The sequence below is a fragment of the Aythya ferina genome (assembly GCF_964211825.1).
Source record: "Aythya ferina genome assembly, chromosome: Z".
Taxonomy (NCBI): domain Eukaryota; kingdom Metazoa; phylum Chordata; class Aves; order Anseriformes; family Anatidae; genus Aythya; species Aythya ferina.
The window spans coordinates 26,378,781-26,392,956 of record NC_140299.1 but is presented as its reverse complement, the minus strand read 5'-3'; the positions used below and the strand labels follow the sequence as shown (position 1 = coordinate 26,392,956).

The 14,176-nt window shown below is 41.2% G+C and overlaps 1 protein-coding gene across 5 annotated transcripts in view; it reads right to left on the bottom strand.

Moving 5' to 3' along the window:
* Positions 1–13,940, bottom strand: part of FAM169A (family with sequence similarity 169 member A) — a 42,564-nt gene extending 28,624 nt beyond the window's left edge. The window contains exon 1 of one of the 5 annotated variants that reach the window (XM_084503431.1): positions 13,816–13,940. In XM_084503431.1, coding sequence (XP_084359557.1) covers positions 13,816–13,824 — 9 coding nt within the window. In that variant the 5' untranslated portion in view covers positions 13,825–13,940. Of the gene's footprint in view, positions 1–7,925; positions 7,967–9,292; positions 9,369–13,550; positions 13,679–13,815 lie in introns of those variants that run through there. The other 4 variants (XM_084503435.1, XM_084503432.1, XM_084503433.1 and 1 more) reach the window with 4 other exon arrangements.
* Between the last annotated feature and the right edge of the window lie 236 nt (positions 13,941–14,176).

The window sequence follows — 14,176 nt, the reverse complement described above, 5'->3', positions numbered from 1 at the left end:
TTCACATTTGTTCAGGATGAAACAGCACTTAAAGATGCTGCTCTGTGACACCAGGAAACAAGACAAACAAATTTCCTTCACCAAATATCTGAAGATATTTAGGACCCTTAATAAATGTGCTGATTTAAATATGCACTGTTGCAAGAGCCATGGTCAGAACAGGAACTGATATAAAGCAAGAGATTACAGGTCACTGCTTCCACAATAGCACAAAGATTTTGCACCTGGTCAGCTGCAACAGGACAGCTATATTCTGCTGTAAGGGAATACAGACTCATGAAAAAAAAATGATTTTCTGAATGCTGGCAGAAAAGAAAAAAAGAAAGATTAAAGAAATGCCTAAGTGCTTGGATAACTCCCAGGATAACAGATGACTTGAGCCGAGCTTTTGTTATTACATGACAAAGATATGCAAACCACAAGCTATAAATGAAAGCCCCTAGGTAACAATTCCTGACATTTTTGGAATAAAATAATGCAGGACCAAACCAGAAAACATGCAGTAAGAAATCCAGTAATTATCTGAGTTCCAGTCACTACACATCTAAGAAAATTAAAGCAGCAATCACATCTTTGCTTATATGCAAAAAAAGGGACAAAAACTGTTTTTGGCTAACCAATAAATTCACAGACTTACTCTCAAAGTAATTCATAACCTTCTTCCTGTTCAGCTGGTTGGGTTATTTTCTATTTTCATATAGTTCATATTTCATTAGTTTTATCCACTCCCAACTCAATTATATTAATATCTTTTTCATCTAATATGATTTACAGAGAAAGGTTTATGCAGAAAACAGAATGCAGGTCCATCTTCAAGACTAAACCAGGAAACCCATTCAGCATCCCTGATTAATAACCTATTGTTTCTACTGTGCAACAGATTAAACATGTCAGGTTACATGCTCTCAAACTTGTGTGATGTGATTTGTACCTTAGTGTTGATGAGATCAGAAACATTCACAACATCTAAATTCAGTAGATCCATGAATAAGTCATTAACTATACAGTTACCAAATCACATTAAAAGCACCGAATAGCTGATAGTAGAAGATAGTAGAAGACCATGCCTATCTACAGCAGATCATAAGAAAATAGCCTAGCAAGTGCAAGCACCTTCGTTTTGAAAGGCAAATTAACCTAAAGACAGTTTAAATGGCTCCCAAGAATAATAAATTAAACTCTCCTCACAAAAAAAAAAAAAAAAGGAAATAAATTGGTTTATCAGTGTCTTTAAAAAAGGTAAAAGTACAGACAGGTCCAGATCTAGACACTCTCGAGTGATGCACAACAAAAAAAAAAGCTTTTCAGTTCTTCCTGACGAGAGCATTATACATTTTTCCCATAGAGGCAGCAGGAACATCACAGGTCTCAGCCATGAAACCCACGATGCCCTTTTTGTTGCTCTAAGCCTCCATGTGTTGCATGACTGTAGAACTGTCAGGTCAAATCCTTGTCATACACTGTGGGACTGTGCTCTGCTCATGAGGAACCGCTCCAATTGGCCATCAAGCAGTCACGATGACTACGGATACACAACATAGCCTTAAGCAACCAAACTCACCGCAACCCTTTGTGGAAAGAATACATATGAAAGAAATGGGAGGAAAAAAATACTTTTTTTTTTTTTTATTAAATGGGGCATATTATGCTTTTCATGTTTCAACTGAGAGAAAGCATGTTTTAGACTCTTCATAACCACATCACTTTGCATATTAGCATTAAAGATTGTACATAAACTCATGTAAGCAATGCTTGCTTTAACGTGGAATTGTATCATGTTCCCCTTTCTCAACATTATGCAAGTTACTATGCTAGAAACAGCACGTCAGTTTTATGAACATCTGCAGTAACAGAGGATAACAGAAATCAATTCAGGGAACAGAAACAAAAAGGATTTAACAGGATGAGCATACACATTCCTGTGCAACCAAGATCGTTCTTAATTCATAAAATCTTTGCTAGCGTAAGCATTAAGAGTGAAAAAAATTCTAAGTGAGCAAACTTGACAATTGTTTTTACTGTAAATTATAGCTACAAACCCTATTTCATCTTCAGAGCACACAAAGGAAGGAAGCACAGTCCATACAGCTTCTAGCCCACGAGAGAATTTCACTAGGAATCAAGAGATGCAGTCACCCCTCTGCAGACCCTCAGTACCTAATGCCATGAAATTGTGCAAAAATAAGAAGCCAAAAGCTATGTTGTTTCTTACTGCATGCTTTACAGCAGGGTTTAAACACAGTTTAAAATTGGTTTGGGGTGCTTCTGTCTTAAGGGAACTGAAGGCCAAGTGGTTAGGCTCTAGCAAAGGCTGTAGAGGAATCAGGATAAATTTCAAGCTCTGGGAGACTTCATATGAGCAAGAACATGTTACTTGATGTGCTTCAACTCCTCACCTATAAAATGGGAACAACTGGTACTTCAGAGAGACCAGTAAGACCATGAGATACTCCAAAAAAGTCATTTTGAAACTTTCAAATACTGGAAGTGTGCAATTCTACAACACACCTTAACTGCACTGCTGATTTTCCTTCAAAAATCATAAACATAAAGTAACTGGCACAGATAAACATGCATGACACAGTATGTGCAAAACTGTATCAACTGCTACACAGCTGGTGATCAATGTTCAGATTTAAATTTGTGTTTAAAAAGCATTTATCTAGCTTTTCTTTAAATTAAAATTTTGAAACTACAAGAATACATATCAGGATGCTCAAGCTATGACCTGCAGTATACTTCTGCTAAACCAGGACAGCTAATCCAGCTGCAGCACACAGGACATACACAGCAGATCCAATCCAGAAGCTCAGAAACCACACAGAAGTTGAAAGATGAATAAAAAGGAGGAAAAGTGGTAGTATATCTAGTCGTCTAGCTTAAACTACAAAAAAAAAAAAAAAAGCATGACATTTGCCACTTCTAAAATCAAGAAATCTGTTAGTGCTAATAGAACTTAAGTCTATTAACAGACAACTTACTTACATAAATATTTCTTTGCTTAGACTACCAGCTGTAAAATATTCAAAACATTTTCATCTTTTTTCTTCTTTATTCAAGATCAATTACTTTAAGTGGAGGTTGGAGGGTGTTTGTAACATATTGTACATTTGAACTTTTATAGAATCATAGAATATCCTGAGTTGGAAGGGACCCTTAAGGATCATCAAGTCCAACTCTTGACACCGCACAGGTCTACCCAAAAGTTCAGACCATGTGCCTAAGTTCACAGTCCAATCTCTTCTTAAATTCAGACAGGCTCGGTGCAGTGACCACTTCCCTGGGGAGCAGGGAAGTGGTCACTTTTATCTCACTTCTATCCAAACGATCTGAAGGAAATAGGTTAAAAGGTTATTCGTCCTTTTATAATATAAGAAAAGTAAACTTTAAGCTTATGCTAAGGTATCCCCTATATATATTTAAGTGATCAATCATCTATCTGGATTATTAGGAATTCTTAAGTTTAAAATACACAAGGAAAATCTGTACCACAACTACCAGTTTAGACCACTATTTTAACAAAGTTTTCATGTTTGTTAAGTAACTCCATCTCTTAAAACTGTTTTAATTTGTAATGTAATATGTACACTAAGTAGAGAAGACACTTCAGGAAATGGAAGTTGTTGTTTAAACAATAAATTATATACTAGTATTTCTTGAAAACCTTACAGGCTTGAAGAATATACTGTCTGATCTGCCACATCGAATAGACTAAGAACTCTCCCCATTCAAATAACTACATATCTGAAGGGAGGTTTTCTTGGATTGTAATTCAAATTTTATTTTTTTTTTATTCCCTAGGTGTGTTTCAAACCATTATCTGCATCATACCACTACGGCATATAAATACTGTCTCCTGATGCGTGGGTTTTGTTCACATTTTCAGAGAATACTGGCACATTCATCTTAAACATAAGTGCTTGCTAACTCAGATAAATTTGCTATGATTTGCAGTTTTGTTTTCCCCATACAAAATAAAAAAAAAAACAAAAACATTTTAATCTGTTTTGTTTGTTTACTTTTAATAGGAATATAAAACAAGTAACATCTACTCAAACCTCACAAAGACCCAGATAAAAAATCTCTTAAAGAATCAGAAGATACTGATGTAAAAATTGTTGTCAAAATCCACCAAGAACTCTGGATTAACGTGTCAACCACAATATCCATAATCTGCTTGAAGCAGCTTATGCAGCTCTGGTTTTCTATCTGAGACACAAACCAAAGCTGTTGATCTGAATGCAAATAAACAAAAACAATCAGTATTTTCCATTCATTAATTAGCCACCATGATTTATTTTAATTTACTTGTATGGTATAGCACACAATTATGAAATCTACATGGAGGACCCAACTCTCCAATCCACTTCAGTGGAGATGAGCAAGAATTATGGTTGAGGTCTATGTGACTGTGCTCAAACAGTCCCTTGTGGATTGAAACTCTGACCACTACAGGAGAAAAAGTTTTCCACATAAAAAGTATTAGTATATTACTTATTTTTACTTTAAAAATTATCAAAGTTTGAATAGAGCCTACTAGCTTCATTACAGCAAATTGCAATCTTAATAAAAGCACTTGAAAATCCATTTCTGCAATTAAATCTATCTAGGATGCTCTAGCATGTAGTAAAAATAATATTAAATTTCAGTAGCTACGAAAGACTAAACAGCCACCAAAATGTACTGATACAAAGCTAGATACTCCTGGTAAAAGTAAACTGACTACAACATTACAGGGTGTCTTTAATTAATTGACAGTTTCAGCTGCAGTAAGCATGATCTCTTGTTAACAACTACAAAATCCTACAGCCTTAATGAAAACAGGACTGAAATCTTACCAGTGATCAAATATGATATGGCAGAGCAGTATGAGGAGACCGTATTATGCCACTTCACTCTAAAACATAGCTGGTGGTAAGGTTCTTAAGCAGATGCCTATTTAAGCACCTATGTAATGTCACTGATGATTAAAATTAAGCATTTTATTTGGTAGCCCATTTAATCAAATTCTGCTTTTCAGTATACAAAATACTAACTTTTTTTGATTTTTTATATCTTCCACAGTCTCACATTTAATGAGATTATTGTATGGTAGCTTGAAGAGCACTTTCTTCAGCATAGTTTAGCTAAATTAATACGTACAAGTGTTTTCTACAAGAAAAGTGTGCCAGCGATATGGTTCACATTCTGTTTTAGATAATTTCCAACAGCAATACTTAATAAGTCTAAAAAATTAATTTTTTCTTAAAAGGAACCTTCCTTGCCTCTCCTTTCAGCCTCTCAAATTTGAAGTTAATGCATCCATACACAAAATGAAATCAATTCCAGCTGTGTTTGAAAGTAACTGACACCTGTAAGAGAGAAAGATGGGACTAAGTTTTCTTCCCAGACCCTCATCTCTTTGAGATGTATCTTACCTCTTTGGTGCTCAGCACTCAGCCGTCTTTCTCATCTCCCACTTTCCTCTACAACCCCTTTGCTACAAGACACACTTGCTTAGTGCCTTAAAAATTATCACCAAACACCATGCAGATACCCCTGATGCCCCACCTTTCCCCCTCAGTCACCCCTCTTTCTCCCTTCCATACCTCAGCGCTCTCAAGCTGCTGTTGTGCCGTTGTCCAGCTCTCACCCTCAGCTTGCTGCTTTTGCTCCTGCACTTTATATCCTACAGCTTCTGTGATTAGACATTAACAGCCTTCCTACATGTACATAGCTCAGCACTTGCTGCCCACGTCCAGCCTCCCTCTGCCAGCTGTGCTGCTCTTTCCCTGCTTGCTCATCCTCCACAACTCCGTGTCCCCTGCTTCTCCAGGCACCTCTGCCATAAGACATGCCTCTCTAAAATAATAAATCCATAAGATCTGCCTCCTCTCTAGTTTTCTGTGGTGTTATGTCCCACTCCCACGTGGTGCCCACATTCCTTGCCTGTTTGCAAGATCTCATACTCCCTCTACCATTACCCCTTCATTTTGTATGGGCCACCTCGTGCATACATTCAGTGACTTCAGAAATAAGAACAATGAAGAAAGCCCTTCTCTTGAACACACTTAGAAAAAAAAAAAAAAATACACACGCAACACCAGGCAGGTGGTAATCTTCCAAACCTAACGTAACCAACCTAACACAGCAGTGAGACCGGCATTGCAGCAACCCTATGTATGCACCTGATTTTATTTTTAAAACTGTTCTGCTGTCTTCTCCCCTATCCCCACAACGGGGGCAGACTTCAAAGCTGTACAGATTAGGTCAGCCAATTGCACATACACCATATCACAGTCTGATGAGTTAGTGCACATCAGCTAAACAACAGCAACTCTCTTTATGGGTGCTTCGAGAATATTACAAATGCAAATTCAGATGTGATGGTGGCCATGGTTACTAATGGTGAGCAGCAGTGCATTAACTCCTCCATACCTAAGGAATTGCTAAAACAGTTGCCTGAGCTACTACTACTGTGTCACATGAAGCCTGAGGATGCTCCCGTTTTCAGCAGAGGAGCTGCATGAAATTCAAATAATAAGTAATATCCCATCTCCTGATGTCTTTTTTTTATATATATTGTCTGTAATTTGTTTCTGAAGAAGGGAACTGAAAAAAAAACAATTGTTTGTTGTTAAAAGTAATTTGCAGCAGGACACCTATAACAGAGAGCATGATTTGCTTTGGTTTTATGGCAGATCCAAGTGAAAATACAAAAGGGAAGGGGCAGAAATAACATGATCTTCCCAGGAGCAGGAAGAATCCACAGCATGTGAGGCAGGTAAAGCTGATAAACCAGACCGCAACAACAGGTTCCTGTCAGTCAACCCTTGAACTTTCCCACAGACCAACATGCAACTGAGACTTTTCAGAGTCTGACTGTACAGCCATATACCACTATATGACCCACTTACCATATATTGAGGACCACGATCTGGATATTGACACTACAATAAAAACAACGTAGTTGGAGTGATGAGAATTTAAACCTCAGCATACCTTAAAATCTTTTTTTCCCCCAAACAAAAGGGATAGGCAAATATCTCCAATCATTATTACAATTGCCTTCAGAAGATGACGGATGGCTAAAAACATAGTGCTGAATTAGAGTGAATTCTGTATTTTCACCTGCCTCTTGCACTGTGTTCTAGAGTAGCAATTTTTTTTTAGCTGCACACAGCTGAAGGGGCTTGACAATGTAAAACAAAATAATGGCCTTCACTTATCAAAAGTGGGTGAGATTCAAGAAAACCAGAGGAACTACGGACAAAGACAACTGAAGAGACATAGGAAAGAGAGTTTAAGAGAAATGCAGCACGAAATCCAGATGACACGAATACCACAGACACTAAGAGCAATGTTCAAAGCAAGTAATCAGGGCTTTCAGCCACCACATTTGTGCCACAGACATGATGAGAAAGTCATTACTGAATGTAAGCCTGAGCCCAGTCACTTTGTGAAAACATATTTCAAGTTACCACCACAGGTCATAGACACCATTTGAGCAAATACATTTTGGCAAAAATGTAGGCAAAAGCATTTTAGTACATCAGCACCAGTGCTTTCCCACCTTTACAAACACCACACAGACAGACCATCCCACCTGTAATCCAGCTCACAGCTGGACTCAGTGGTGAATGTTTGCTTTTGTCATCCCATCTTCAAAAGGATGGAAAAACAGCAAGCATGAACTCAAACTAGAAGTTTTTAAATCCATCCTCTGATGTAGTATTCGAGAAGCAAACTCAAACCTGATATCAGTGTGACTGGGAAGCTAGCAGGAAGTCAGGCATCTTGCAGGCTGTTCCAGCTAGAAGTGGCAAGGTCTGGTATTTCTTGTTTATGTAAAAGTCCTATTCCCAGAGCAAAGGAAGAATAAAACATCAAAAGAGCCCTTCATCACTCAAAGCTCTCAAGAATCTGTTTAGACATCAACTACTTACATCCCTCTTCTCCAGGCTTTCCAGTAAGACCTCAGAAATGGGCAGCAGCTCAGGGCACACAGCCTTACCCTCTTTTCCTTACTGTCCATGCCTATTGCCATCAAAACCAATATAAAGCAAACTCCTCATCACATAGTTCAAATTCCTGAGCATTTTTGTTTGCCTTTGCTTTCAGCAGCCTCATACTTGCAAGCTCGTTCATTTTGGTTCCCCACAACTATCTGGGTATAACTGCTCTGTTTTAGGTTAGCCTGCTACAGCTGTATTACAAAAACCATTATTTAACAAGCATTCACTAGGTATCAGCAAGCATGTTACCACAGGACTGAATTTCTGCATCTGAGAACCTCTGCAAGAATGTCTCTAATCGCAGAAAGGAATGCATGTATGACCTCCTCCCTGGTGTCATCCTGCTCTTATCCCCATCATCAGCCATTCTGGCATTCTTCCAAGAACTTACATGCTTCTGTGAATATACTGCATTTCCCCTCCTTCAAGGCAATTTGTGTACTTCAGGCCTCAAAGGCATACCTGTTAGTACACAGGCTACTCTGTTCTGGATGTACTCAAATTTCTCAAATGGCCTCATCTGTGAAGCAAAATCAGTAACTGTTTTTCTCTAAAAATACAGATGTTACTTGCTTTTAGAGATTGTTTTGAATAAAGATAAGCTAGTTAATCATACCCCTGAACAAATCACCATATCATACAGCATGAACTACTGCAACAGTATCAGCATTGCTAATCATACTAATTCCAAATTAGTGGGATTTTAAGCCTCAATTCAAGCTTCGTTTGCAGGAATCAGGTTGTTACCTCCTGCTTCTTCAGAAAATTCACTTCAGCAGCTTCAGAGTAAAGGCTGAGAGCATAAGCTCTCAATGTTGCCATATCAAAAGAAATAAAACACACCAATATTTTGGAAACCTGTAAGTTGTCTTACTGAGCTGTAACAACATTTATAATGTTGTGGGTATTGCTAACATCCTACTTTATTATTATCAATTCAAAAATCATTCGTTCAAATTCCCCCAAATGATTTTTGCTGGTTAATTCTGCAACAGCTGTGTAAAAGTCTTCATAGTTGCAGGACTTGCTACCTGCAAAAGGGCTAGGTAAAAGACCGGTCTTCTAGCAATACATTTGCTAACTTAAAATAATTTATATTTTACTGTCCAGTATATGAAAAATATAAACATAGCTATGGCTAATGCAGCACTGCAAACTATCTGAAGTTTATTGGTGTTCATTGTGTGGGACTGGCCAGTGCATCAGCAGGCTGAAGGCCACTGCTGTGCCAGAACTTCTGAACCAGGTGTATTCGCCTCGCACTGCCTCAGGGGCTGCTGATTTGATAGAGACCACACCTTTCCTGATGATCCTTCCTCTCCACTGATTCCACAGAATTAAGAGATGTATTTAACTTCCATTTCTTTACATATTTGATGAAACCTAGACAAAAAAAAAAGTAATGGTAAATTCAATCCATCATGGCCTATAAACAACCTCTAACTGCAGGAAGGGAGATACAGACACAAGGAATATGCAGATCCCCTGTTCTACAGTAATAATAAAAATCGTAAGATATTGTTTTACTAAAAAAAATAAAATAAAGTACATAAAGTACAGGACTAAAGAGAGGAACAACTTGCATCTGAAAAATCAAAAGCCTAAAATGCTGTTTTGAATAGCTGTACAATAAACAATTCAGACAAATTAATCTCACTGATTTGCAACTTAAGAAATCGTTTCAATATACGCAGAAAAGTCAAAACAACGCTAGTAGATCACAGAATCACAGGATTAAAGGGGTTGGAAGAAACCTCGAAAGATCATCAGGTCCAACCACCCTGCCAAAGCAGGTTCCCTAGAGCAGGCTGCCCAGGTAGGCATCCAGACAGGCCTTGAATATCTCCAGAGAAGGAGACTCCACAGCCTCCCTAGGCAGCCTGTTCCAGTGCTCCGTCACCCTCACCATGAAGAAGTTCTTTCGCATGTTGGTGCGGAGCTTCCTGTGCTCCATCTTGTGGCCATTACCCTTTGTCCTGTCCCCGCAAACCACTGAAAAGAGGTTGGCCAAATCCCTCTGTCTCCCACACCTCAGGTATTTATATACATGGATTAGATCCCTTCTCAGTCTTCTTTTCTCCAGACTGAACAGACCCAGGTCTCTCAGCCTTTCCTCATAGGGAAGATGCTCCAGGCCCTGTGTCATCTTTGTGGCCTTCCACTGGACTCTTTCCAGGAGATCCCTGTCTTTCGTGTACCAGGGAGCCCATTACCAGTCAACTTTGAAAATAAAGGAGACATGCTAGTCCTGATAATTCTCACTAAATTTTAGTGAGATTTTAAGGCGGATTTGAAAGCTTGTTACTTTTTTGAGGAAGATTTTTTTTTTTTTTTTTAACATATTTCAGGGAGCTATTCAAAAGATTCTTTGAAATCTCAGACTCACTGAAGAACACCAGCTAACTTTATAATGACAAAATGAATACATGCTGTCACATTCCATTGTTCCCCCATCAACACTAAAAAAGTCACTAATAGCAAACAAAACTGCAAGAATGCCAGAGGTAACAGCTATCATGACACTGCTGCACACACCATTTCAGTCACACTTAAAACAATGGCAGGGGTAACAACATTAAAACAGGCTTTCGCATTCAGAATTATTTAGCCCATACAGAAGCCACTACCTAGAAGTTTAGGAGGAAGGTTGACAATTGTTTGATCTTAAAAAGTACCCATTTCTATGATATGAAAAAGGTTTTTTTGTTGTTGTTGAGCATACAGCCCTACTATAGCTTCCCAAAACTCTCCATTTCTCAGTTCAACGGATGACTTAGGGTTTCTGGAATGTATAGCTTATACAATTAGTGACAAGGTTACAAACCTAGACTCAGAGAAGTGATTGGGTTGGAAGGGACCTGCTGGGGCTGGAGGAAGATATTTATTTCTCTGTCAGGAAATAAATAGTAACTCAAATAAAAAAAAAATGTTTTGAGGGATATCAATGTGACAACAAGCATAAGTACACTTCATTTCAGGTCTACTGTTAGGTTTACAAAGTATAATAATTGGTATCACCTTTAAAATGATCAATATTACTTGATATTCATCAATTAATACAAATTAGAGATATGGATATACCAGGTCTTATACCTAAGAATGTAAAGTAATGGGCTGTTCTACTCCAAGTTCCTCTATTACCCTGGAATTTCATCTCTTTGCAATTTCACATCAAGTTTTTTTTTTTTTTTTTTTTTTTTTAATTTTTCTGCATGAAAAATGGAGAAGCATTATTGAACATCAGCCTTAACACCTAAATGAAATCCAACCACTATGCACTTGCAAAGACTCTGAACTGCAATCGCAGTCCAATTAAAGCTACTTACACAGGTTTGCACAGATAGGAGGTTTGGGTAAGTAAGGCAAGTTTTAATTTCATTCCAAGTTGTGTTATATTTTTATGTCTATTAGTATTACTAATAAGTTTTAATAATTCAAACAAAGAGTCATTGTCTATGTTGATATACATATGAAAGAAACCAGGAATATTTTACAAGTCATTTTGTCAGAGTCTCTCTGTAAAGAAGTTAAGTCAGGAAACGCTCCAAAAGACTTGGTACCATGTGTCTTGATCACACTTTGCTGGAGTCAGTTCCTTGGAAAACTACAGTAGAATCCCATTTTAATTACTCATCTTCCACAACAGTAGAAAAAGGTATTGTAAAACATTAGCATCTGCTGGGTGAAGAAGTAAAGTAAAATCTGACTGGGGGAAGGAGAATGGGGAAGCAACTTAAACATCTCAGCTGTATCAGAGTCCCAACAGGTTTTGCTTTCATTCATTAAATGGTGTTGAAATTGAGGTTAACAACACCTGAACTTGGGTGTTAATAGTATAAAACTCTTCTTGCCTTGATGTTTTCCTCCGTGGAATAGGTGCTAAAATGTTTTCTTACTACCCACCATTAAGACAAGAAGTGAGAAGTTCTTCAGTGTTTAAATCAGACAGGGATCAATTAAACAAGAAAGGTGCTGGTATCTTTAAGGGACCAGGGAGAAGACGCACTCAGTACCTAGAGGTAAGAGTTTGAAGGAGAAGACAGACCACGATCATTCATCTGCAGCAATCTTTTGTAGGTACTCCACCACGGATTTCATTGCACTGATCACTCTGACACCACACCAACTCGCCTTAAAAATCACTGCCTTATTTACAAGACAATGACCAACAGTGCTGACCAACACCCAAAACAAGTACCTGCACCTATGGAAAAAGGAAGAGTTCCCTCCTCCTGCACATAAACATAAAACCACAGCTGGACTGCATCTCCATGCCACAGGCTTTTCCAATTTCTCATCAGTAATCATGAAAATGCCTCAGCCCAGGAGAGCCTGAAGATCACTCTTTTATCACTTCCTCTAAATAGGATATTAACACAGATTAAAAAAAAAAAAAAAAAAAGGAAGTTAATATATTTTATTTTCCATTAATGCTAGTAGAACCCTTTAAAACCCTTCCCTAACCCAAGCTCTCAAGAATAACCACTTTCTCATGCTGGATTAAACACACCAAAAGCACTATAAAGATGCTGTATCAATGCATATATGTCCTGGTTTCAGTTAGGACTGAGTTAATTTTCCTCCTAGTAGCTGGTAGGGTGGCTTAGGATGAGAAGAGTGCTGATAACACGCTGATGGTTTAATTGTTGCAGAGCAGTGCTTACACCAAGCCAAGGACGTTTCAGCTTCTCGCTCTGTCCTGCCAGAGGGCAGGCTGGGGGTGCAGCAAGAGCTGGGAGGGGGCAGACCCGGGACAGCTGACCCCAACTGCCCAAAGGGGCATCCTGTACCGTATGGGGTCATGCTGAGCAATAGATAGGGATGGCTAGCAGGGTGGGGGGCCGGCTGCTCAGGGTTAGGCTGGACATAGGTCAGTGGGTGGTGAGCAATTGCATTGTGCATCACTTGTTTCATACACATTAGTAGTAGTACTATTATCATCATTATTGTTATTATTATTGCTTTCCTGTCTTAATAAACTGTCTCTCTCTCAACCCACAGGCTTCACTTTCCCGTTTCTCTCCCCCATCCCAGAGAGGGAGGAGGGGGATGAGCCGCCGGCCGGGTTCAACCCCAACACCACCTCAGCCAGGACGCTTCCCCTTGACCGATAACGGCGGGATCAGCCCTACCTCGAGGACAAAACCCTACAACAAAACCCTACAACCCCGCACATCACCCCTGGGCGCACCGAAGGGACGGAGCGCCTGCGTGCCCCCCCAGGCGCGGGCACAGCCATCTTCTGTGGGGGAGCCACCTCGTGCCGTGGGGACACCCCTGGGCTGCCAAGCCCCCCGCACACCGCCTGCCCCCCGCCCCCCGCCGCCGTGCAAATGGCCCCGCTACAATAGCTGCCCTCCACAAAAGATGGCTCCGCCGGCCCCAGCCCCGCGGCAGGGCGGCCCTTCCCCTCACCACTCGCACAACTTGGCCCTGCCGGGGCTGGGGGGGATCCATAAACCCAGCTCCTTTTCCCTTCCCCACCGCCCTGCCCTGCCCGGCTGCGGGGCGATGCAGGGCGGTGATGCGGGGCTCCGCCGCCGCGCCCCCACTCACCTCAGCCGGCCGCGCAGCCTCCCGCGGCGGCTCGGGGAGAAGGGAGGAGCGGGTGGGTGGGAGGGAGGCTGGGTGGAGGCGGTGGGGGTCCCCCGCAGCGCCCCGGGCCCCCGCCGGCTTCGCCTGCCTCTTGCCCCGCTGCCGCTGCCCGGCGCCTGATATCGGCTCCCCCGCCGCTCCCCGCCCCTCCGCCGCTGACGCACTCCCGCTGCTGCGCCGCCGGCCGCCGCTCGCCCCGCCATGGCCGCGCCCCGCACGCCCCTACCTGCGCCATCGCCCGCCCTGGGGGGGGTCCTGGTGGCGGTGGTGGTGGTCCTGGTCCTGGTCCTGGTCCTGGTCCTGGTGGGGGTGGTATCCGCACAAAGGGAGCCCGGCGCCGCCCCGCAGCACGGGGGTGGCGGTGGGCGACAAGGAGAGGGGCCCACGCGTGGGTTCTCGGAGCACGGAGGGCCGGGGGGTGGGTGGGTGGGTGGATGGATGGATGGGTGGATGGATGGGTGGATGGATGGATGGATGGATGGATGGATGGATGGATGGATGGATGGATGGATGGATGGATGGATGGGTGGGTGGGTGGGTGGGTGGGTGGGTGGGTGGATGGATGGGTGGATGGACGGATGGATGGA